Raw genomic sequence first — 27,108 nt, 5'->3', positions numbered from 1 at the left:
TTTTGATTTACATGTATTTTCCATTTAGATCTTTGTTTGTTTTTCTTTTACAGTAATCAAAATGAAATAAATTTTGATTTTTTTCAAACATACTGTTTGCATCATTAACGTTTAGCATAATCTCCAACACGACCTCGCTACATTCGCGCCACACCATTAATATCCATACATACTTACATATTTATACAGTTATCAAGGGAATGGGTTTGTTTTTGGTGAAAAAAAAATAACTGAAAATAACTGAATTTATTTTCCGTTGATAACAGAATGATTTCCTAGCAGAAAAAGATTAAATATCAAAGATAAGATGGTTAAACAAAACACCATAAAATCTGAAAAAGCAAAGACTAGGTCAAATATTTTTAAAATTGTTTGAACAAGAAACAAAAAGAAAAAAACAGAACCACTCACAAACAATAAAACATTTAAACTTCAGAACAGATAAAGTATGATAAAAGCCAATATTTGAGTTTACTGAAACTATTATTTTATTTATTCCGTTTTTTGTGTTTGAATTTTTTTTCTATATTTTCGCAGAAAAAGTATATAGATTTTGGTTGTCTAATGGAGGGCAGTGGAAAAGAATTTTGCAATACCCTTCTCTTAATTAAAATAATGATTTAGACTAGATTATAAAATAAACTATATATCAGAATATAGATCAGATCATAGACTAGACTTAAGTATAGACCAGACTAAAGACTAAACAATAGACTGGACAATAGACCAGAATATATACTGGACTATAGACTAGTTTGTAGACTGGACTATAGAATAACTTATAGACCACTCTATTGACTATATACTAGACTATAGAGCAGACTATGGATTAGACTATAGACTAGACTATAGACTAAACTGTAGACTGGACTATAGACTAGACTAAAGACTACTATAGACTACGCTATAAACTAGCTAGAGAATAGATCACAGACTATATTATAGGATGGACTCTAGACTATAGACTGTTGAACTATAGACAGACTTGACTATAGACTAGACTAGACTAGACTATAGACTAGACTTGACTATAGACTGGACTATAGACTGGACTATAGACTAGACTATAGACTGGACTATAGAGTAAACTATAGAGTAGACTATGGACTGGACTATAGACTAGACTATAGACTAGAATATAGACTAGACTATAGAATAAACTATAGACTAGACTATAGACTAGACTATATAATAAACTATAGACTAGACTATATAATAAACTATAGACTAGACTATAGACTAGACTATAGGCTAGACTAAAGACTATACTATAGACTAGACTAAAGACTATACTATAGACTAGACTATTGACTAGACTATAGACTAGACCATAGACTATAGGCTAGACTATAGATTAGACTATAGACTGGACTATAGAGTTGACTATAGACTAGACTATAGAATAAACTGTAGACTAGACTATAGACTAGACTAGAGAATAAACTATAGACTAGACTATAGACTAGACTAAGGCTAGACTAAAGACTATACTATAGACTAGACTATAGACTAGACCATAGACTATTGGCTAGACTATAGATTAGACTATAGGCTAGACTATAGATTAGACTGTAGACTAGAATATAGACTAGACTATAGACTAGACTATAGACTAGACTATAGACTAGACTATAGACCAGACTATAGACCAGACTATAGACTAGACTATAGACTAGACTATAGACTAGACTATAGACTAGACTATAGACTAGACTATAGACTAGACTATAGACTAGACTATAGATTAGACTATAGACTGACTATAGACTAGACTATAGACTAGACTATAGACTAGACTATAGACTAGACTATAGACTAGACTATAGACTAGACTATAGACTAGACTTTAGACTAGACTATAGCCTAGACTATAGACTAGACTTTAGACTAGACTACAGACTATACTTTAGACTAGACTACAGACTATACTTTAGACTAGACTACAGACTATACTTAGACTAGACTATAGACTAGACTATAGACTAGACTATAGACTAGACTATAGACTAGACTATAGACTAGACTATAGACTAGACTATAGACTAGACTATAGACTAGACTATAGACTAGACTATAGACTAGACTATAGACTAGACTATAGACTAGACTATAGACTAGACTATAGACTAGACTATAGACTAGACTATAGACTAGACTATAGACTAGACTATAGACTAGACTATAGACTAGACTATAGACTAGACTATAGACTAGACTATAGACTAGACTATAGACTAGACTATAGACTAGACTATAGACTAGACTATAGACTATAGCTAGACTATAGACTAGACTATAGACTAGACTATAGACTAGACTATAGACTAGACTATAGACTAGACTATAGACTAGACTATAGAACTAGACTATAGACTAGACTATAGACTAGACCTATAGACTAGACTATAGACTAGACTATAGACTAGACTATAGACTAGACTATAGACTAGACATAGACTAGACTATAGACTAGACTATAGACTAGACTATAGACTAGACTATAGAACTAGACTATAGACTAGACTATAGACTAGACTATAGACTAACTATAGACTAGACTATAGACATAGACTATAGACTAGACTATAGACTAGACTATAGACTAGACTATAGACTAGACTATAGCTAGACTATAGACTATATAGACTAGACTATAGACTAGACTATAGACTAGACTATAGACTAGACTATAGACTAGACTATAGACTAGACTATAGACTAGACGATAGACTGACTATAGACTAGACGATAGACTAGACTATAGACTACTAAGACTAGACTAGGAACTAGACTATAGACTAGACTATAGACTAGACTATAGACTAGACACTCTAGACTAGACTATAGACTATAGACGAGACTATAGACTAGACTATAGACGAGACTATAGACTAGACTATAGACTAGACTATAGACTAGACTATAGACTAGACTATAGACTAGACTATAGACTAGACTATAGACTAGACTATAGACTAGACTATAGACTAGACTATAGACTAGACTATAGACTAGACTATAGACTAGACTATAGACTAGACTATAGACTAGACTATAGACTAGACTATAGACTAGACTATAGACTAGACTATAGACTAGACTATAGACTAGACTATAGACTAGACTATAGACTAGACTATAGACTAGACTATAGACTAGACTATAGACTAGACTATAGACTAGACTATAGACTAGACTATAGACTAGACTATAGACGAGACTATAGACTAGACTATAGACGAGACTATAGACGAGACTATAGACTAGACTATAGACTAGACTATAGACTAGACTATAGACTAGACTATAGACTAGACTATAGACTAGACTATAGACTAGACTATAGACTAGACTATAGACTAGACTATAGACTAGACTATAGACTAGACTATAGACTAGACTATAGACTAGACTATAGACTAGACTATAGACTAGACTATAGACTAGACTATAGACTAGACTATAGACTAGACTATAGACTAGACTATAGACTAGACTATAGACTAGACTATAGACTAGACTATAGACTAGACTATAGACTAGACTATAGACTAGACTATAGACTAGACTATAGACTAGACTATAGACTAGACTATAGACTAGACTATAGACTAGACTATAGACTAGACTATAGACTAGACTATAGACTAGACTATAGACTAGACTATAGACTAGACTATAGACTAGACTATAGACTAGACTATAGACTAGACTATAGACTAGACTATAGACTAGACTATAGACTAGACTATAGACGAGACTATAGACTAGACTATAGACGAGACTATAGACTAGACTATAGACTAGACTATAGACTAGACTATAGACTAGACTATAGACTAGACTATAGACTAGACTATAGACTAGACTATAGACTAGACTATAGACTAGACTATAGACTAGACTATAGACTAGACTATAGACTAGACTATAGACTAGACTATAGACTAGACTATAGACTAGACTATAGACTAGACTATAGACTAGACTATAGACTAGACTATAGACTAGACTATAGACTAGACTATAGACTAGACTATAGACTAGACTATAGACTAGACTATAGACTAGACTATAGACTAGACTATAGACTAGACTATAGACTAGACTATAGACTAGACTATAGACTAGACTATAGACTAGACTATAGACTAGACTATAGACTAGACTATAGACTAGACTATAGACGAGACTATAGACTAGACTATAGACGAGACTATAGACTAGACTATAGACTAGACTATAGACTAGACTATAGACTAGACTATAGACTAGACTATAGACTAGACTATAGACTAGACTATAGACTAGACTATAGACTAGACTATAGACTAGACTATAGACTAGACTAGACTATAGACTAGACTATAGACTAGACTATAGACTAGACGATAGACTAGACTATAGACTAGACTATAGACTAGACTATAGACTAGACTAGAGACTAGACTAGACTAGACTAGAGACTAGACTATAGACTAGACTAGAGACTAGACTATAGACTAGACTATAGACTAGACTATAGACTAGACTATAGACTAGACTATAGACAGACTATAGACTAGATATAGACTAGACGATAGACTAGACTATAGACTAGACTATAGACTAGACTATAGACTAGACTATAGTAGACTAGACTATAGACGAGACTATAGACTAGACTATAGACGAGACTATAGACTAGACTATAGACTAGACTATAGACTAGACTATAGACTAGACTATAGACTAGACTATAGACTAGACTATAGACTAGACTAGAGACTAGACTATAGACTAGACTATAGACTAGACTATAGACTAGACTATAGACTAGCTATAGACTAGACTATAGACTAGACTATAGACTAGACTATAGACTAGACTATAGACTAGACTATAGACTAGACTATAGACTAGACTATAGACTAGACTATAGACTAGACTAGACTATAGACGAGACTATAGACTAACTATAGACTAGACTATAGACTAGACTATAGACTAGACTATAGACTAGACTATAGACTAGACTATAGACTAGACTATAGACTAGACTATAGACTAGACTATAGATAAGACTATAGAATATAAGCTAGACTATATACAATAGTATATATTATACTATTGACATAACTATAGACTAGACTATTGACTAAACTATAGACTAAACTGTGGACTAGACTATAGACTAGACTATGGACTAGACTGTAGACTAGCAAATAGACCAGACTATAGATTACACTACAGACTAGACTAGAACCTATTGTAGGGCATATAAGAATCATGGGCTACTATAAAGAGACAAAATCAAAGAGCTGATAGGATAACAAAAAATATTTGAAAATCTGTAAATTGTGAATATTGTCCAGTGAACGAGAATGTTTCAGCAAAATTTGGCAAAAAAAATAAAAAAAAAAAACGAAATTTATGAAATGGACAAAGCTCAAGCTGTGTTGTGTAAGAAAAGCATTAGTAGGGTTGGCTATTAAATAGATTTGAAAAAAGGATATTTTAAAAAATTAAGAAATATTTTAGCAATGAAGAATATTAATGCTTCTTATGACTAATTATAAAATATTAAAAGAACAAAATGTGTTTAAGTAGAGGGAGTGCTTGTGATTCAAATCGAATATTTAATACCAAAATGTAATTTGTTACAACTACAAGAACAATTGTAATTTATATCCCTTTTAAAATTTTGTCAAAAATGTAACATTAATTCCTTAGCTATAAAAGTTCAAAACCCTAATAATACTTAAACACTCATTCGTGATTAAAGCTACATACACATTTATTTCCACAAATATTTGTATGAATAGATTATAATGAATGAACCACATGGTGTATGGTTTTCAATGTTGAAAAATAAAACTGAAAAATAAGAAAACAAAATAGAATCAACATCAGAACTAAAAGCCACGCATACACAGCCATGTTTATAAAATACCAACCAACTCCCACACTTAAATAAAATTTGGCACAGGAAGGAAAACAAACAAAACAGATACTTATTTATACATACATGAGTACATACATATGTATGTATATGTAGTACTTAACTTTATGTATACATACATATGTATGAATACACTTGCACTTCTATAACCAAAAATGGCATGAAATATTAAAGTAGAGAGAGACTATAAAACAAATCTTTTGTAGGGAGAGTCGCATACATGCGTTTAATCTCATTTTGTTTACACTCCTACTTATACACATACATATTATGTTGTTGCTATGATATTTTTGTTTGAAGTGGTGGTTTTTTATTTTGGGAAATTGGTCAAATAAAGGTAAAAGGGATGTTGATGAGTTTGATCGTGATCGTTTGTTCCTAGTCTATAGTCATGTCTATAGTCTAGTCTATAGTCTAGTCTATAGGTCTAGTCTATAGTCTAGTCTATAGTCTAGTCTATAGTCTAGTCTATAGTCCTAGTCTATAGTCTAGTCCTATAGTCCTAGTCCTATAGTCTAGTCTATAGTCTAGTCTATAGTCTAGTCTATAGTCTAGTCTATAGTCTAGGCTATAGTCTAGTCTATAGTCCTAGTCTAATAGTCTAGTCTATAGTCTAGTCCTATAGTCTAGTCTATAGTCTTAGTCTATAGTTAGTCTATAGTCTAGTCTATAGTCTAGTCTATAGTCTAGTCTATAGTCTAGTCTATAGTCTAGTCTATAGTCTAGTCTATAGTCTAGTCTATAGTCTAGTCTATAGTCTAGTCTATAGTCTAGTCTATAGTCTAGTCTATAGTCTAGTCTATAGTCTAGTCTATAGTTAGCTCTAGTCTAGTATAGTCTAGTCTATAGTCTAGTCTATAGTCTAGTCTAGTCGATAGTCTAGTCTATAGTACTAGGTCTATAGTCTAGTCTATAGTCTAGTCTATAGTCTAGTCTATAGTCTAGTCTATAGTCTAGTCTATAGTACTAGTCTATAGTCTAGTCTATAGTCTAGTCTATAGTCTAGTCTATAGTCTAGTCTATAGTCTAGTCTATAGTCTAGTCTATAGTCTAGTCTATAGTCTAGTCTATAGTCTAGTCTATAGTCTAGTCTATAGTCTAGTCTATAGTCTAGTCTATAGTCTAGTCTATAGTCTAGTCTATAGTCTAGTCTATAGTCTAGTCTATAGTCTAGTCTATAGTCTAGTCTATAGTCTAGTCTATAGTCTAGTCTATAGTCTAATCTATAGTCTAATCTATAGTCTAGTCTATAGTCTAGTCTATAGTCTAGTCTATAGTCTAGTCTATAGCCTAGCCTTTATCTCTAGTTACTATAGAAGACCACTGTGCTTAGTCGCTTTGTTTAAATATAACGTAAAATACTAAAAATCATACAACCTTTTGCAATATACACACTTACAAGCAATTTCACATTCGAATATTTAAAACAAAATGAAAGAAACAAATCGTTATTTTAAAATGATTTTGCGAAAAAAATTTAAATGAAAACATACACATACAAAGCAATAATACCAATACTTTCGCAGCTAAATTACACAGACATACACACAGATTATAAACACTCGTGATGGGATAACAGAAAAATGTTGTAAGAAAATTTCTTTAAATGAAAAGGAAAATGTTGTTGACGAGTGTGTGTGTGTGTATGTGGGGAGTAGATTTGGATTTTGGTGGCAGGAGTACATTTGTCTGAAATGTCTGTGGCATCTACGCAATAATGGCTAAACAAATAAATAAACAGCAGACAAACAAACAGACAAACGTAGCAACGAACTATAGCTTGAAATGACTCAAACAGACTTAAATATACATACATACATATGCATGTATATAAATATATTAGACCTGGCCTAAATTGGATAGATTTGGACTTGGTGGAACCTGAAATGGAAGTTATCAATAACATAGCTATGATTATTTTAGTTCGTAGGCAGATTATGTTTAAAAATGTTTGGCATAACCTACCTAAATCTAAGGCAAGAATTTGAATTGTATAGGATTTTAGGGAAAGAAATTTATGAATTAAAATTGTATTTAACCGAAAACAAATTAACTTTTTTTGGACAGGTCTAATGCATATAAAAACCTGATTGTGTGTATGTTGTTGTTTTATAACGCACATATTCATGGTGATTCAGTTTACTTACATACATACATATGTATACATTCAGAGCGACACTAGTTCTCATACGCTCACAGACATTTGAACTACAAAACTAACGCTTGCGGCGCCATATAAGCAATAACAGGAAACTGTAATGTGCGATAGTAGGGTGTTTGTTCTTTATATATTTTTTTCAACTGAGTCGATCTATTTTAATACTTTGTAATGAAAATTTTGAAATCAGATAGTAGTAATAATAGTTCTGAACGCTAAGAGTGAGTTCTTAAGGAACTCTATAGTCAAGTCAATATTCTAGTCAATAGTCTAGTCTATAGTCCAGTCTAGTCTAGTCTAGTCTAGTCTAGTCTAGTCTCGTCTAGTCTAGTCTAGTCCTAGTCTAGTCTAGTCTAGTCTAGTCTAGTATAGTCTAGTCTAGTCTTAGTCTAGTCTAGTCTAGTCTAGTCTAGTCTATAGTCTAGTCTAGTCTATAGTCTAGTCTAGTCTATAGTCTAGTCTAGTCTATAGTTCTAGTCTAGTCTAGTCTAGTCTAGTCTAGTCTAGTCTAGTCTAGTCTAGTCTAGTCTAGTCTAGTCTAGTATAGTCTAGTCTAGTTAGTCTAGTCTAGTCTAGTCTAGTCTAGTCTAGTCTAGTCTAGTCTAGTCTAGTCTAGTCTAGTCTAGTCTAGTCTAGTCTAGTCTAGTCTAGTCTAGTCTAGTCTAGTTCTAGTCTAGTCTAGTCTAGTCTAGTCTAGTCTAGTCTAGTCTAGTCTAGTCTATAGTCTAGGTCTATAGTCTAGTCTATAGTCTAGACTAATCTAGTCTATAATCTAGTCTGTAGTCAAGTCTATAGTCTAGTTAATATAGTCTAGTAGTCTAGGTTAGTCTAGTCTAGTCTAGTCTAGTCTAGTCTAGTCTAGTCTAGTCTAGTCTAGTCTCGTCTAGTCTAGTCTAGTCTAGTCTAGTCTAGTCTAGTCTAGTCTAGTCTAGTCTAGTCTAGTCTAGTCTAGTCTAGTCTAGTCTAGTCTAGTCTAGTCTAGTCTAGTCTAGTCTAGTCTAGTCTAGTCTAGTCTAGTCTAGTCTAGTCTAGTCTAGTCTAGTCTAGTCTAGTCTAGTCTAGTCTAGTCTAGTCTAGTCTAGTCTAGTCTAGTCTAGTCTAGTCTAGTCTAGTCTAGTCTAGTCTAGTCTAGTCTAGTCTAGTCTAGTCTAGTCTAGTCTAGTCTAGTCTAGTCTAGTCTAGTCTAGTCTAGTCTAGTCTAGTCTAGTCTAGTCTAGTCTAGTCTAGTCTAGTCTAGTCTAGTCTAGTCTAGTCTAGTCTAGTCTAGTCTAGTCTAGTCTAGTCTAGTCTAGTCTAGTCTAGTCTAGTCTAGTCTAGTCTAGTCTAGTCTAGTCTATAGTCTAGTCTATAGTCTAGTCTATAGTCTAGACTATAATCTTGTCTATAATCTAGTCTGTAGTCAAGTCTATAGTCTAGTTAATAGTCTAGTCTATAGTCTGGTCTATAGTCTGGTCAATAGTCTAGTCTATAGTCTAGTCTATAGTCTAGTCTATAGTCTATAGTCTAGTCTATAGTCTAGTCTATAGTCTAGTCTATAGTCTAGTCTATAGTCTAGTCTATAGTCTAGTCTATAGTCTAGTCTATAGTCTAGTCTATAGTCTAGTCTATAGTCTAGTCTATAGTCTAGTCCATAGTCTAGTCTATAGGCTAGTCTATAGTCTAGTCTATAGTCTAGTCTATAGTCTAGTCTATAGGCTAGTCTATAGTCTAGTCTATAGTCTAGTCTATAGTCTAGTCTATAGTCTAGTCTATAGTCTAGTCTATAGTCTAGTCTATAGTCTAGTCTATAGTCTAGTCTATAGTCTAGTCTATAGTCTAGTCTATAGTCTAGTCTATAGTCTAGTCTATAGTCTAGTCTATAGTCTAGTCTATAGTCCAGTCTATAGTCCAGTCTATAGTCTAGTCTATAGTCCAGTCTATAGTCTAGTCTATAGTCTAATCTTTAGTCTAGTCTATAGTCTAGTCTATAGTCCAGTCTATAGTCTAGTCTATAGTCAGTCTATAGTCTAGTCTATAGTCTAGTCTATAGTCTAGTCTATAGTCTAGTGCTATAGTCTAGTCTTTAGTCTAGTCTATAGTCTAGTCTTTAGTCTAGTCTATAGTCTAGTCTATAGTCTAGTCTATAGTCTAGTCTATAGTCTAGTCTATAGTCTAGTCTATAGTCTAGTCTATAGTCTAGTCTATAGTCTAGTCTATAGTCTAGTCTATAGTCTAGTCTATAGTCTAGTCTATAGTCTAGTCTATAGTCTAGTCTATAGTCTAGTCTATAGTCTAGTCTATAGTCTAGTCTATAGTCTAGTCTATAGTCTAGTCTATAGTCTAGTCTATAGTCTAGTCTATAGTCTAGTCTATAGTCTAGTCTATAGTCTAGTCTATAGTCTAGTCTATAGTCTAGTCTATAGTCTAGTCTATAGTCTAGTCTATAGTCTAGTAGTCTAGTCTATAGTCTAGTCTATAGTCTAGTCTATAGTCTAGTCTATAGTCTAGTCTATAGTCTAGTCTATAGTCTAGTCTATAGTCTAGTCTATAGTCCTAGTCTATAGTCTAGTCTATAGTCTAGTCTATAGTCTAGTCTATAGTCTAGTCTATAGTCTAGTCTATAGTCTAGTCTATAGTCTAGTCTATAGTCTAGTCTATAGTTCTAGTCTATAGTCTAGTCTATAGTCTAGTCTATAGTCTAGTCTATCAGTCTATAGTCAGTCTATAGTCTAGTCTATAGTCTAGTCTATAGTCTAGTCTATAGTCCAGTCTATAGTCTAGTCTATAGTCCAGTCTATAGTCTAGTCTATAGTCTAGTCTATAGTCCAGTCTATAGTCTAGTCTATAGTCTAGTCTATAGTCTAGTCTATAGTCCAGTCTATAGTCTAGTCTATAGTCTAGTCTTTAGTCTAGTCTATAGTCTAGTCCTATAGTCTAGTCTATAATCTAGTCTATAGTCTTGTCTATAGTCTAGTCTATAGTCTAGTCTATAATCTAGTCTATAATCTAGTCTGTAGTCTAGTCTATAGTCTAGTCTATAGTCTAGTCTATAGGCTAGTCTATAGTCTAGTCTATAGTCTAGTTAATAGTCTAGTCTATAGTCTAGTCTATAGTCTGGTCAATAGTCTAGTCTATAGTCTAGTCTATAGTCTAGTCTATAGTCTATTCTATAGTCTAGTCTATAGTCTAGTCTATAGTCTAGTCTATAGTCTAGTCTATAGTCTAGTCTATAGTCCAGTCTATAGTCTAGTCTATAGTCTAGTCTTTAGTCTAGTCTATAGTCTAGTCTATAGTCTAGTCTATAATCTAGTCTATAGTCTTGTCTATAGTCTAGTCTATAGTCTAGTCTATAATCTAGTCTATAATCTAGTCTGTAGTCTAGTCTATAGTCTAGTCTAGTCTAGTCTAGTCTATAGTCTAGTCTATAGTCTAGTCTATAGTCTAGTCTATAGTCTAGTCTATAGTCTAGTCTATAGTCTAGTCTATAGTCTAGTCTATAGTCTAGTCTATAGTCTTGTCTATAGTCTAGTCTATAGTCTAGTCTATAGTCTAGTCTATAGTCTTGTCTATAGTCTAGTCTATAGTCTAGTCTATAGTCTTGTCTATAGTCTAGTCTATAGTCTGGTCTATAGTCTATAATCTATTCTATAGTCTAGCCTATAATCTAGCCAATAATCCAGTCCATAATCTAGTCTATATTCTAGTCTATAATCAAATCTATATTCTAGTCTACAGTGTAGTCTATAGTCTAGTCTACATTCCAGTCTATAGACTAGTCTACAGTGCTGGAATATTCTAAATATTCTACTTCCTCCCAAAATAACTTTGTGTCCCCTCCTCCTATTTCTTTGCATAATATGTGAGAAGATTTGTATGTTTAACTGATTTTTTCTTGCTATTTTTTAATGTTGCTAGTGGTGTTTTATCCTTGTTGTTTTTTGTTTCTTTGCATTGCAACGCTGTTCATATGAGAAGATACGAGATGTGACATTTTAGCGCCAAATGTACATATTGGTTTGAGAGATATGTTTGTGCCGTTGTTTTTTTACTCTGTCTACCCTTTCTGCCTTTTAAACTTGTTTATGCGTTTATTTAAAATACTTTAAAATAGTATAGTACAAACAAAATTTCGTAAGCCATTTCAGGCGTTTTTGTTTGTCAGTGGAATGTTTGAGAAGAAAAAAATATTGGGTTATTTCCAGTGAAATTGATGGTTGTGGTCAGGTTTGGGATTTTGTTGTTTTTGTGTATGATGTTTCCGTTTCTTTTTAGCAAGCAATCAAGTTTGTTTTGTCAAGGCCAATTAAATCTTTAAAACATTGTTTAGCTGTGATAAGAGATATTTATAAAAGGATATTATGTTTTATTTTTTATATTTAAAGGATTTGTTTAAAATTGTTTATATTGAATTTAAATGTATGTGATGAGTTTGGTAATGATAAGCAAAGGAATGTATTATACAGTAACTCTAATGTTAACTGATTTATAACTTGTGAAATGTTTAAAAGTTTCTTAAGGTTATTGCCCTCTCTTATAAAGCCTTCTACACTTTAACAACAAACAATAATTATAATAAAAAAACAACTATTAAGCAACATTAAAAGGATGAAATTATAAATAAAACTCTAATAACTAAACAACAACAATATCAACACTAATTTGCAAAAATAGCAATTATTGTCATTATACTACATACTCTTGCTATTCATAGAAAGACATCATCTCGTCCTCATCATCATCATCATCAACAAAAGCAATTTACATCATGACACTGCAATTAACAACTCGTGCCAAAATGCCAACTACAATAATATCAGCAGCAACTAGAAGCAACACAAAAGCGTCAACAGCAATGGTCATATGAGTAGAAAAAAAATGTGAAAAACATATTAAACACATGTAAAGTGAACATTAAACACAGAATAGAATATTAACTAAAAGAAAGGAAAACACAAATGTTCTTTAATTTCTGTTTTTATTTCATAATTTTTTTGATTTTGTTGTTCTTCTGTAGGATTTATATAGAGGAAAAGGGATTGATGATAAACAAATCGTTTTTATATCGTTTCCTATAATTACTTGTGTATAACTTTTGGGAATATTTCATATATTTCTGCTAAAATTCTAAGACTATTTAGAAATGTCCGTCCATCTGTCTTGTGTAATTGGTAGATATACTGTTTAGATCCGAAATGTTTTAAAAAGTTTTTTTCAATTTCTATTTAAATTTTTTTTATAAATTTTAACAGAAATTTAAACCAATATTTTTACATGAAACAGAAAAAAACATAAATTTTTAATATAAAATATTTTATATTTATTTGCAACAGTAAATAAAAAACATAAAAATATTTTTAAATTACGTTAAAACTATTTCAAATTACTTGTTAACAATTTTTATGTAATTTTTTTTTTTGTTTTTTTTTTTTTTTTGGGAAAATTACATTTTATAAAGTAAATAAATAGAAAAAAAAAATTCTTAACACTTTTACACAACATCTTTTTCTACAGATTTTTATTGAACTTGTTATAAAATTATATATTTACATATATTTAGTTATGTTATGTTGTGTTTTTTTTTCTGGAAAAAAATTTAATAAAACTCTATAAAAAATATATATTATTTATGGCATAAAAACTTCTACATAAACACATATGCAAGCATGCATGGTCATGTTCATAAAATAAATAAAAAAAAGGAAAAAACTAAAAAAAAACAATAGAAATATTTTTACAATCAAACGCCTTTTACTTTTGTTCTTAAAAACACATAAACATATATAGATAGTGTTTAGAAAAACCCAACAAACATTGTTGTGTGAAGAATATGAAAAGTTTTTTTTTAGGTTATAGTTATATAGTAAAGATGTTTAAAAATTAGTATATGATAAGTCATTCACTCTAATCTATAGGTAATTAAAGTTTTAAATTTTTAAATTTTTTCTCACAAAGTTTAAATAAAACCTTACTAATGTTTGTTGGTTTGAACGTATGAGTAATATGCTTTGACATACATACACACAAAAGTATATTTAGATTTATATGTATTTACTAAAATAAAATCTCATCCTTAAGTTGAACTGTATACAAGAGTAAAACAATATAGGGGAGAAAATAAAGATATACATACACATACATACATATATATGTCTGTACATGTACGTATGAGTAATATGTAATATAAATGCATATAAATATTTTAGAAAAACACTTATTCTAAGGGAACCTACACTGCAAGAAATATTTGTTTTTTAATTAACTTAAAATGCATTAAGTATAATCCATTATAACCCATTGTAAATATCCTTTATCATATATCGATATTAATACAAGCAGCAGGGTGATTTTCGTTAGAGCAACAAGTCCCCAAAGACATGGGTTAGTAATGAAACAAACTCTTTAGATTTTTAATAGCAGATATATTTTGTTAAAATGTTCTTCAATATTTTGTTTTAAAAACGATTTATGGAAAATATAGAGATTTTCTGGGGTCAATTGTAGGCTCAGCCATATGAAATTTTATTCAAATATTTTGTTACATAGAAAATTAAAATATTAAGAATTAACAACTCTACATCTGTTACTAAGTCAGATAGTAACAGAAGATGATCTTATACGGAGGCTTTAGATCAATTGTGAACAGTAGTTGCTCAAAATCAATATGTTTTCAACAGACATAAGGATAAACGACTGATAGACTGAGGTATATTGCTGGAATCAAATAATAATCCAGAATAAATAAACTTCTGTATATGTCCGGAAGGAGCTATACAGGAGCCTATCTTAGAGACTGCAACAGCTAGTTGTTAGGACAAATTTGACAATTATAAGAACGTATGTAGATGAAAAGGGCGGAATGGCTATAGTGGGTGTGGCATATTTTCTGTGAAAAATATTAAATTAGTATATCTGAGAAAAGGTAACAGTTAGTTAGTTAGTTAGTTAGTTAGTTTAGTTGTTAGTAGTTAGTTAGTTAGTTAGTTAGTTAGTTAGTAGTTAGTTAGTTAGTTAGTTAGTTAGTTTAGTTAGTTAGTTAGTTAGTTAGTTAGTTAGTTAGTTAGTTAGTTAGTTAGTAGTTAGTTAGTTAGTTAGTTAGTTAGTAGTTAGTTAGTAAGTAAGTTAGTTAGTTAGTTAGTTAGTAGTTAGTTAGTTAGTTAGTAGTTAGTTAGTTAGTAGTTAGTAGTTAGTTAGTAGAGTTAGTTCGTTAGTTAGTAGTTAGTTAGTTAGTTGTAGTAGTTAGTTAGTTAGTTAGTTAGTTAGTTAGTAGTTAGTGTTAGTTAGTTAGTTAGTTAGTTAGTAGTTAGTTAGTTAGTTAGTTAGTTAGTTAGTTAGTTAGTTAGTTAGTTAGTAGTTAGTTAGTTAGTTAGTTAGTTAGTTAGTTAGTTAGTTAGTTAGTTAGTTAGTTAGTTAGTTAGTTAGTTAGTTAGTTAGTAGTTAGTTAGTTAGTTAGTTAGTTAGTAGTAGTTAGTAGTTAGTTAGTTAGTTAGTTAGTTAGTTAGTTAGTTAGTTAGTTAGTTAGTTAGTTAGTTAGTAGTTAGTTAGTTAGTTAGTTAGTTAGTTAGTTAGTTAGTAGTTAGTTAGTTAGTTAGTTAGTTAGTTAGTAGTTAGTTAGTTAGTTAGTTAGTTAGTTAGTTAGTTAGTAGTTAGTTAGTAGTAGTTGTAGTTAGTTAGTTAGTTAGTTAGTTAGTAGTTAGTTAGTTAGTTAGTTAGTTAGTTAGTTAGTTAGTAGTTAGTTAGTTAGTTAGTTAGTTAGTAGTAGTTAGTAGTTAGTTAGTTAGTAGTTAGTAGTTAGTTAGTTAGTTAGTTAGTTAGTTAGTTAGTTAGTTAGTTAGTTAGTAGTTAGTTAGTTAGTTAGTTAGTTAGTTAGTTAGTTAGTTAGAGTTAGTTAGTTAGTTAGTTAGTTAGTTAGTTAGTAGTTAGTTAGTTAGTTAGTTAGTAGTTAGTTAGTAGTTAGTTAGTTAGTAGTTAGTTAGTAGTTAGTTAGTTAGTTAGTTAGTTAGTTAGTTTAGTTAGTTAGTAGTTAGTTAGTTAGTTAGTTAGTTAGTTAGTTAGTTAGTTAGTTAGTAGTTAGTTAGTTAGTTAGTTAGTTAGTTAGTTAGTTAGTAGTTAGTTAGTTAGTTAGTAGTTAGTTAGTTAGTTAGTTAGTTAGTAGTTAGTTAGTTAGTTAGTTAGTTAGTTAGTTAGTTAGTTAGTAGTAGTAGTTAGAGTTAGTTAGTTAGTTAGTTAGTTAGTTAGTTAGTGTTAGTTAGTTAGTTAGTTAGTTAGTTAGTTAGTTAGTAGTTAGTTAGTTAGTTAGTGTTAGTTAGTTAGTAGTTAGTTAGTTAGTTAGTTAGTTAGTAGTTAGTAGTAGTTAGTTAGTTAGTTAGTTAGTTAGTTAGTTAGTTAGTAGTTAGTTAGTTAGTTAGTTAGTAGTTAGTTAGTTAGTAGTTAGTTAGTTAGTTAGTTAGTTAGTTAGTTAGTAGTTAGTTAGTTAGTTAGTTAGTTAGTTAGTAGTTAGTTAGTTAGTAGTTAGTTAGTTAGTTAGTAGTTAGTTAGTTAGTTAGTAGTTAGTTAGTAGTAGTTAGTAGTTAGTTAGTAGTTAGTTAGTAGTAGTTAGTTAGTTAGTTAGTTAGTTAGTTAGTTAGTTAGTTAGTTAGTAGTTAGTTAGTTAGTTAGTTAGTTAGTTAGTTAGTTAGTTAGTTGTTAGTTCGTTAGTTAGTTAGTTAGTTAGTTAGTTAGTTAGTTAGTTAGTTAGTTAGTTAGTTAGTTAGTTAGTTAACAACGCTTAATTAATATTAATCATACGTCTTGTAGAGCATAGAGTTTTTTGTGACAAATGAAAAAAGCCTTTAAAATAAATTAAAATTAAACTTAAAAAAATCGATATTCCTCTACTAATTCCAAAAACTTTTAATTTGTCTCGTTTCTCTTTTCGCTTAAGAACACAAATATTTTGTTAAGTGTAAAAGTAATATAACAACACGTACTGGCCAATTTTAAGACAAAATTACAATAAACTTCTATGTAAATTTATTAGACAGGCGTCTACTTTTATAATTCTCAAAAAATGGTATTTATTTTATTGAAATTTTTATATCTTACTAGAATTACCTACCATAAGCAGTTCCTTAAATTAAACTAAATCCTACGTAAATATATCCAAAGACCCAAAATTACCCATTACCCTCCCTTTCCCAATATTTAACAATATTTTTCGTACACTTCTTATTTATAAAATTTTTATGCGTATATGTATCACTTTAGCACTTTCAACCATATGAAAGTAAAGGGAGAAAAAACCAACTAAACTAGAAATAAAGAATAGAAAATAGCACTTAAGATAAGTATGGAAAGCAATAAAAGTGACAGATTTTGTTATCTTAACATCTATGAAATATTGACTAAACAATACCATAACATAAATGCACAAATACATAGAAATCATCATGTGTGTTTGGTAGGAAAAAAAAAACTCTTACAATGTGATGGTAAATATTAAGAAAAATAAATCCAAACTCTATTTATGCAGATAACAAGTAAGATACGAATAGTTTTAGTCTTGGTTAGAACATTGAATTGCAATTACCAAAAAAAAAAAAAAACGGGAGGATGGTCCTTTAACGACAACTATGACCATAATAAAATGTATGTGTATATTTTTATATCTATAAGTAATTTATGTGTATTTATTAGGGTGGTTTTTTAAGAAATGAAATGTTAAATTTGGAGAGTTAAACATTTTTGAGATAAAACGTAAATTTCAGTCAAATTTCGTAAAAAATTTAAAAATTTTATCTTGTTAAAACATCTATCCTAAATGGGTTAGGTTGAAGTTGTTACCTAGAAACCTCTATAGTTAATTTTTAGGAAATTATCAGTTGATTGCCCAGCAGAATGTCTAATGTTTCTGCCTGATTATATACCAAACTGTATCCTAAAAAACTCCCCTAATATTTACTTAGGTGTACGTGTATATTTCAGGGTACATTTTTTATGTGTCCATTTTTTTACTTACTCACATGTACTCATGTGAAGCCATGTGTATAGAAAACATTTAAACATTGTTTTAAGTTCAATAATAAAAATATTACACATCAGGGATGGAAAACTTCAAGACAATTCATACACTATACTTTTCATAGACTAGTCTTCAATTGTTCTATTGTTTAATAGACTTTAGTATAGACTTATCCTTAGACCAGTCGATAAACTAATCACTAGACTAGTCAGTAGAAAAATCTGAAGACTAGTCAATGGCAAGACAAAAGACTAGTCAATGGAGCAGTCAAAAGATTGGACTATATACTGACTAGGTTAATTAATAGATTAATTAATAAATAAGTTAATAAACTGGGCTATATAGTAATCATTGTGTGGATGAATGTTTAAGTCAATAGACTAGTCATTAGCCATTATATCAATCCATAAATTAGTCAATATTCCAGAAAGTAGACTAATCAATAGAGTAATCAATAAAAGTAATAGAATGAACAATGGATCAGTCAATATACAAGTCAACAGTCAATATATAAGGCCACTAGTAGTTACTAGGCTAGACAATATACTTACTAATAGACTAAGCAATAAGCTAGTCAAGACAGAAATCAATAGACTAATCCCCAGATTAATCTGTAGATTAGTCAATAGTCTTGACAACAGACTAAGCAATAGACTAGACAAAAGTCTAATCGGTAATCTAGTTCATAGACTATCCCATCGAATTATCAATGGATTGTCGATCAATCCAATTGTTTAGTCAATAGACAAGTTAACATTATAGTCAATAGAAAAATCAACATTCTAGTCATAGGTCATTCAATAAACTATATAACAGAGTGGTCCATAGACTAATCAAGAGATTGATCACTAGTCAAGTCAATAGACTACTGAAAAGTCTTGTTAATATACTAATCAATAGACTAGGCCATGGAATAATGAATATTAAAGTCAATAGACCTTCTCATAGACCAGTTGATAAATTAGTCAATAGACTAGGCAATAGACCAAGCAGTAGACTAGTCAATACAAGAGATAATAGAATGATCACTTGACTAGTAAATAGGCTAGACAATAGGTTAGACAATAGACTAGAGAGTAAAGGTACTAAGTTTTTTTTTTTTAGTTTAGTTTATTCATTCTTATACAGAATCCTAGCCAAAGGCCATAATCGGATCCAATAACACTACTTAATTAGACAACATTCAATTTTAATAAAATAACAATAATAATAAAAAAAGTCAATAGACTTATTACTAAATTAGTCAATGGATTAGTCGCTAGTCGAGAGACTTGTCAATATACTAAGCAGCAGTCAATAGAAAAGATAATAGACTTTAGTATTAAATTTGTTTTGATTTCTTTTCTAACTGAAGTTATTTTAATTATGTATAAATCCTTAAAAATTAACTTAAATGCTCTTTATAGCTTTCATTTGACATTAAAATTTTAAAGTTATCTCTATACTAACATAACTTATAAACATAAGAAACTTAAAGTTCTACAGGACGTATGATTGATATTAATTAAGAGGTTTACTTTAAAAATTAATCATAACTTTGCCAATTTTGAATAGATTTTAAAAAAGTAAATGTCATATAAAAGCTAAGGCTTTCATTCATTAATCTAGTAGATATGCACCTTAAAATAGTCTAGATAATAGACTAGGCAAATGATTTGTCAATAGGCAAATCAATAGGCTAGTAGATAAACTAGTCAATAGAGAAGACAATAGTCTGGTCAAAAAAGAACAGGTTTCCCAAGCCTGCCACCTACACATTTTGCCAGAAGAAAGCAAAAACTAATAAAAATATTGAATTGTAAAAAATACAGAAAAATTATTAGATTTTTCCATTAAATAACAAGCCAATAGAAACAACTAAATAACAAAAAAAATATTCTTAAAATAACAACAAATAGAAAACAAACAAAAGACATCAATATTCATACAAATTTATAGCAAACAAAAATAAATTTAAAAAAAATTCCATTATATTTCCTATTGGGTCTTTTACACAAATCAGTTATATTTTACTTATAAAAAATTTCAGCTTAGTAAATATTAAGAATGTATGAACACAGCAGCCACGTTTTCGTTTTATTCTAACAATTTCGTATAGTTCCGCAATATACTAGAGTGTGTCTGAAGTACTTGTATATCCGTCTAGAAACGTGTAATGGTAGTTATGTGCGTTTTCATTCATGGAATTACTATAAATATAAATGTGTGTATATAAGGCATATTGACTAAGGAGTCCATATTTTATTATTGGCATAAAAATTACATAGAAAAGAGTGAAATGGTATAAGAAAATATAGCGCACAAACAGCAAAAGACAGTGGGAGCGATAAGAAACTACAAATATCAAATTTATTAGAAAATTTTAGATGAATTAAGGAAGGAAAATAATATTAGCAAAAGTTATTATATGAAAAGAAGAAATTATTTTCCAAACGTCTGTAAAGTGCAAAGTTTTGGAGATAAATATCTACTAAATTTGCAAAGAATTTATGAACGTAAGCCTTAGCTTTCATATGCTACTAATTTTTTAAAAATCTAGGCAAAATTAACAAAGTTATGTTTAATTTTTAATTGTACCTCTGAATTAATATCAATCATACGTCCTGTAGATCTCAAAGTTTCTTTTGCTTATAAGTTAAGTTTTTGTTGAGATAATTTTACAATTTTGATGTCAAATGAATGCTGTAAAAAGTACTAAAGTTATTTTTTAACGGATTATACAGAATTTAATACTTAAGTATATATTATTGAGGATCAAGTTCAATCCTTTCCCACTGTTTAAAGGGAAAGTGCTTTACAGTATGTGATTTTGTACAAATATCTACTTGCACTTTGTATGTGTGTGTGTATAACATATTCCATTCTATTTAAATATGCATACAAGAAAGTCCTTCAGAAGGATATAACTTCTATGTAGAAAATATTTTATTTTTATATTTCTCTTTACAGCATAACTACAATATCCTAGAGACTAACTACAACTATTGTTCGCTGTAATTTGCTGGTTTTTATTTAGTTTTTTTCTTCTCTTTACTACTTTTGGTTAATCAAGGGTTTTGCTTTTTCAATATCCTTTAGCAGCTCCTTGATTTTCATTGTGGCTCTTTCGTACTATTGTCTGCATTCTTTACTTATTTTCTTCATTTTCTTGTTTTACATCATTTATATAGTAATTTGAGTTTTTAATGTTTTAATAATGTTAGGTTCCTTTTTTGCACACAATAGTTGCCCATTTAAAGTGAGTGTAGTTAGTAGTTAAGTTTAATGTAGTGGCAATGTTTAAAATTAATTTATTGTATTGAAGTGGAAATAATATTATTATATAAATGTTTAACATATTAATGTAAAGTGTCTTAAATAAACATTGGTATTGAAGATAGTTTTTGGTCTAGAGACAAATGAAGAAGTTTTGTGGCTTTTGTTATGGTATTTTCCTTCCTTCCTTACTTCGTAATGATTTTATGGTAGTTTAGCGTGTTTTTGTTTTAACTTAAGATTTGCTGTCTCATAATTGCTTTTAATTTGTTGTAACTTTTGCGTAAGTGTTAGTTTGTTTAATAAATTAAACTTAATTATAGTAGTGTCTTTAATTTGTTTACAAGTCTATTAAATTATCTTTCGAAACTAACCACAAAATTGTAGTTGTTTTCTTAAACATGAATTATTAGGTTATTAATTTGTTTTATTAATAATAAACAATGTTAAATGTTGTTAGAAAACCACAGTTTAAGATAAATATTATTAATAAATTTTATACAAAATATGTACAAATTATCTTTAGAGTTGTATGTATTCAAAGTTATTAAGGAAATTGTGTAAATGAATAGTTTTCTTTAGCTTTAACCAAATTTTATTTGGATTTTGAATTAGGGCGTTAAATTTATAGGAAATTTTAAAGTATTTATTTTGTTTAAGTCTTGTGCCTCATATGCTGTTTGAATTTTGTAAATCATTTAACACGTCTCGAAGTTATAGAAAGTTTTTAACATGAACCTTTAATTTAATATTAATCATACGTCTAGTAGGTCTAGCAGGTAATTATAAAGATATATTTATATTTTGAAAGAGTTTTGAAATCTAACACACTGAATTATTGTTTTAGTATAAATAAATTAAACAGTTAAATGATTCAAGGTTTTCAAAATAATTTTAAAAATTAAAAAAATGGCAAATAAAATCTATTATTCTACTGTTTGATAATAAAAATTATTGCAGTATATGCCCGGCTATTATACAATGCCTTAATTTTGAAAATCTTTTAGCAATTGCAAAGATTAATGTTATTTTCTAAACAAACATACAAATTAATATTAATCATACGTCTAGTATTACCGTGAATATAATTTTCTTTATAACTACGTCAATTATGGACAGATCTAAACAATTTTAGAGTCATTTGAAAGCTTATACACTGAGCTATAACTTTATAGTTGTTATAGGAGATTTTTAAAATTAATTTTTAGTAATATTAATCATACGTCTAGTATGACAATAAATGTTATTTTCTTCATAACCATGCTAGTTATGAAGGGATCTAAATAGTTTTAGTGTCATCTGAAAGCCAGTTTAAAAAAGTTATTATTACAATTGCTATTAAGTATACATCTCGTATTACATTACTAACTAACTAACTAACTACTAACTAACTAACTAACTAACTAACTAACTAACTAACTACTAACTAACTAACTAACTAACTAACTAACTAACTACTAACTAACTAACTAACTAACTAACTAACTAACTAACTAACTACTAACTAACTAACTAACTAACTAACTAACTAACTAACTAACTAACTAACTAACTAACTAACTAACTAACTAACTAACTAACTAACTAACTAACTAACTAACTAACTAACTAACTAACTACTAACTAACTAACTAACTAACTAACTAACTAACTAACTAACTAACTAACTAACTAACTAACTAACTAACTAACTAACTAACTAACTAACTAACTAACTAACTAACTAACTAACTAACTAACTAACTAACTAACTAACTAACTAACTAACTAACTACTAACTAACTAACTAACTAACTAACTAACTAACTAACTACTAACTAACTAACTAACTAACTAACTAACTAACTAACTAACTAACTACTAACTAACTAACTAACTAACTACTAACTAACTAACTAACTAACTAACTAACTAACTAACTAACTAACTAACTACTAACTAACTAACTAACTAACTAACTAACTACTAACTAACTAACTAACTAACTAACTAACTAACTAACTAACTAACTAACTAACTAACTAACTAACTAACTAACTAACTAACTAACTACTAACTAACTAACTAACTAACTAACTAACTAACTAACTAACTAACTAACTAACTAACTAACTAACTAACTAACTAACTAACTAACTAACTAACTAACTAACTAACTACTAACTAACTAACTAACTAACTAACTAACTAACTAACTAACTAACTAACTAACTAACTACTACTAACTAACTAACTAACTAACTAACTAACTAACTAACTAACTAACTAACTAACTAACTAACTAACTAACTAACTAACTAACTAACTAACTAACTAACTAACTAACTAACTAACTAACTAACTAACTAACTAACTAACTACTAACTAACTAACTAACTAACTAACTAACTAACTAACTAACTAACTAACTAACTAACTAACTACTAACTAACTAACTAACTAACTAACTAACTAACTAACTACTAACTAACTAACTAACTAACTAACTAACTAACTAACTAACTAACTAACTAACTAACTAACTACTAACTAACTAACTAACTAACTAACTAACTAACTAACTAACTAACTACTAACTAACTAACTAACTAACTAACTAACTAACTAACTAACTAACTAACTAACTAACTACTAACTAACTAACTAACTAACTAACTAACTAACTAACTAACTAACTAACTAACTAACTAACTAACTAACTAACTAACTAACTAACTAACTAACTAACTAACTAACTAACTAACTAACTAACTACTAACTAACTACTAACTAACTAACTAACTAACTAACTAACTACTAACTAACTAACTAACTAACTAACTAACTAACTAACTAACTAACTAACTAACTAACTAACTACTAACTAACTAACTAACGAAATTGCCTCAATAGTGCGAAAATTTCAAAATAACTGTCCAGCTGTCGTGCTAGTTCTTTGAGGCCAAACAGTTAAAGAGGACCAAATAAACAGATTTTATAGCAGACCAACTAGCTTTCAAATTTAAAAAAATTTCAAATTGGAAATACTTTGCAAAATTCACATAGCAGTAATAACTGGACACTGTGTGCTAGGTAGGCATGCAAGTCGGCTTGGGCTGCGCTTCTACTCTAGCCGCTAAGAGATACTATTTCCTTGGCAATTTCTTCATATTCAATCTTCGTGAGATATCTGAGTCAAAACTTAATGACCTCCTGCGTTTTCTTACGGCTACATGCTATAGATGTGATGCTGAGCTGAGTAATAAAAGAATTTTAAAGAAAATATCTCAATAGTGAGAACATTTAAAATAAATCTCTATCTGTCGTGGTAGTTCTCTGTGACCAAACAGCTAAATAGAGTGAAAGATATTAGTTGTCATAGATTTTCTAATAGACCAAATTTACCATTTTACAAATTGACCTTCAAATTAATATTAATCATACGTCTAATTATTTTAATATAATTATTAAATCATATTATATTGAATGTTTTGCTAATGATTTTCTGCTATATCATAAGTTATCAGCCTTTCTTGCCCCCCTTCCCTTCCTAATTACTTTTCATCGCAAACAGCATTATTTTATTTATCAATATGTTTCATACACATTGTAACCAATTTCTATCATTAACTTGGTAACTGACATTAAATCGTACTTGACAACTATTAAAAAGTTTTATTGATAAATATATAAATAGTATTAAGTTTCTTGTTACTAAATAGGGACCAAAGAAAACTAATAGTTACCATAAGTATAACTTGTAACTTTGCTATTTTTTTATTATTATTATTTTGTAGCAAAAATAGAGCTTGTTTGTTAGAGAACAAGTAAATATTTTATTTAAGTTTCGTTGTTCTAAGGGACAGCAACTAATAATATTACACTTGTAATGCGCTATCAGAAATAAAGAGCAATACAACATTTATAACAATTTTCTTTAATAAAATTTATTTAATTTTTTTAAATGAAAAGTTTCTAATATCATATTTACCTTTGTTGGCTGTAAACATTTTAAAAATCTTTTAGCAATTACCAAAGTTATGAGCAACTTTTTAAATTAATATTAATCATACGTCCAGTATTACCAAAATTTTTAACTTTTGTTTATCAATGGACATAATGGATAAAAAGATAAAAAATGTACTCAAAATCCTTATAAAATATGTCTACATTCCCTATAGGGTTCACAAGATTCTTTCTAACTAAAAATAACATGTTTTTATCTACAATTTCTCAAACTATTCTTCCAAAGAAAAAAATACAACAAAAAGTAAAAGTTGTCAGCAACTTTTGTCGCAGTAACTCTTTACATTTTATTTCTACATGTTAAACTATGACTGACATAGCAGAAGCCAATATTATTTTAATGATTATTATTAAAGTCAACAACTTTACCCGTTTCCTCTCTTTTTCCCTTCTAGGTCTGGTGGTCACCCTGTCCCAGTCGTGAATGCCCTGAAGAACCTGAACTTGAATTGGCTGTAAATCAATGTGTTGATTATTGTTTGTTGCAAGAATCAGCAACTACTACAACTACAGCCTCAACATTATTCAGTCCATCAACAGAGTATTATGCGGTAACCGACAAAATAGCAATACAAACAACTCAAGAAACAACAACACAACTTCTAAGCCATTTCTAGCAACATCAGCAGTAGCATTACCATCCTCATCACCAGCAGCAGAATTCCCAACGAGTACAACATCACAGCCATTGGGCATAGCCGATGGCGCAGCAATACAAACACCAACACCAACAACTAGAAGTATATTCCAAGATGTACTTAATATGTCAGCGACAATGTTCCCGCCCGTAGTGACATCTTTATCCTCAATGTCTATGTTAGAACAGCAAGATTGGAATCGTAAGTACTTTTATTTCTTGTAAGTTGTTGTCAGTAGAAGAAATGATTGCAAAAATGGGTGTTTGGGGTGGATTTATTTTGATTTTATTTGAGGTTCGTTTGGTATTTTTCGTTTGCACTTCATTTTATTTTCTACCAGCTGTCAAATAGTACAAAGTTATTATTAAAGTTATCAGTTTAATAGCTATGCTGTTGGTTTAATATTGGCTGGGATTTTGTGATTTTTTGCTTATATGTCCTCCTCTATGACTCAAAGCTGTTTCTAAGGGTTGCCAGGAAACCTGATATAAACGAAAATGTCCGTTATCAGAAGAACTTTAAGAAAGAATTATTAGTCTTAAACTCAACATGAACTGAACTAGAACTAACTAGAACTGAACTAGAACTGAACTAGAACTGAACTAGAACTGAACTAGAACTGAACTAGAACTGAACTAGAACTGAACTAGAACTGAACTAGAACTGAACTAGAACTGAACTAGAACTGAACTAGAACTGAACTAGAACTGAACTAGAACTGAACTAGAACTGAACTAGAACTGAACTAGAACTGAACTAGAACTGAACTAGAACTGAACTAGAACTGAACTAGAACTGAACTAGAACTGAACTAGAACTGAACTAGAACTGAACTAGAACTGAATTAGACTGAACTAGAACTGAACTAGAACTGAACTAGAACTGAACTAGAACTGAACTAGAACTGAACTAGAACTGAACTAGAACTGAACTAGAACTGAACTAGAACTGAACTAGAACTGAACTAGAACTGAACTAGAACTGAACTAGAACTGAACTAGAACTGAACTAGAACTGAACTAGAACTGAACTAGAACTGAACTAGAACTGAACTAGAACTAGAACTGACTAGAACTGAACTAGAACTGAACTAGAACTGAACTAGAACTGAACTAGAACTGAACTAGAACTGAAC

General features: G+C 29.8%; 1 protein-coding gene across 1 annotated transcript in view; it reads left to right on the top strand.

Moving 5' to 3' along the window:
* LOC119604132 overlaps positions 1 to 27,108 on the top strand; it is an 89,525-nt gene that overhangs the window by 31,940 nt on the left and 30,477 nt on the right. Inside the window, 2 exon segments of the mRNA XM_037956601.1 lie at positions 25,731 to 25,889; positions 25,892 to 26,174. Of these exon segments, the coding sequence (XP_037812529.1) occupies positions 25,731 to 25,889; positions 25,892 to 26,174 (442 nt within the window).

This window comes from Lucilia sericata, unplaced genomic scaffold (genome assembly GCF_015586225.1).
Source record: "Lucilia sericata isolate MDLA Ls3-8-SP2 unplaced genomic scaffold, ASM1558622v1 Contig000365F_arrow, whole genome shotgun sequence".
Taxonomy (NCBI): Eukaryota; Metazoa; Arthropoda; class Insecta; order Diptera; family Calliphoridae; genus Lucilia; species Lucilia sericata.
This window is presented reverse-complemented; position numbering and strand designations above follow the sequence as displayed.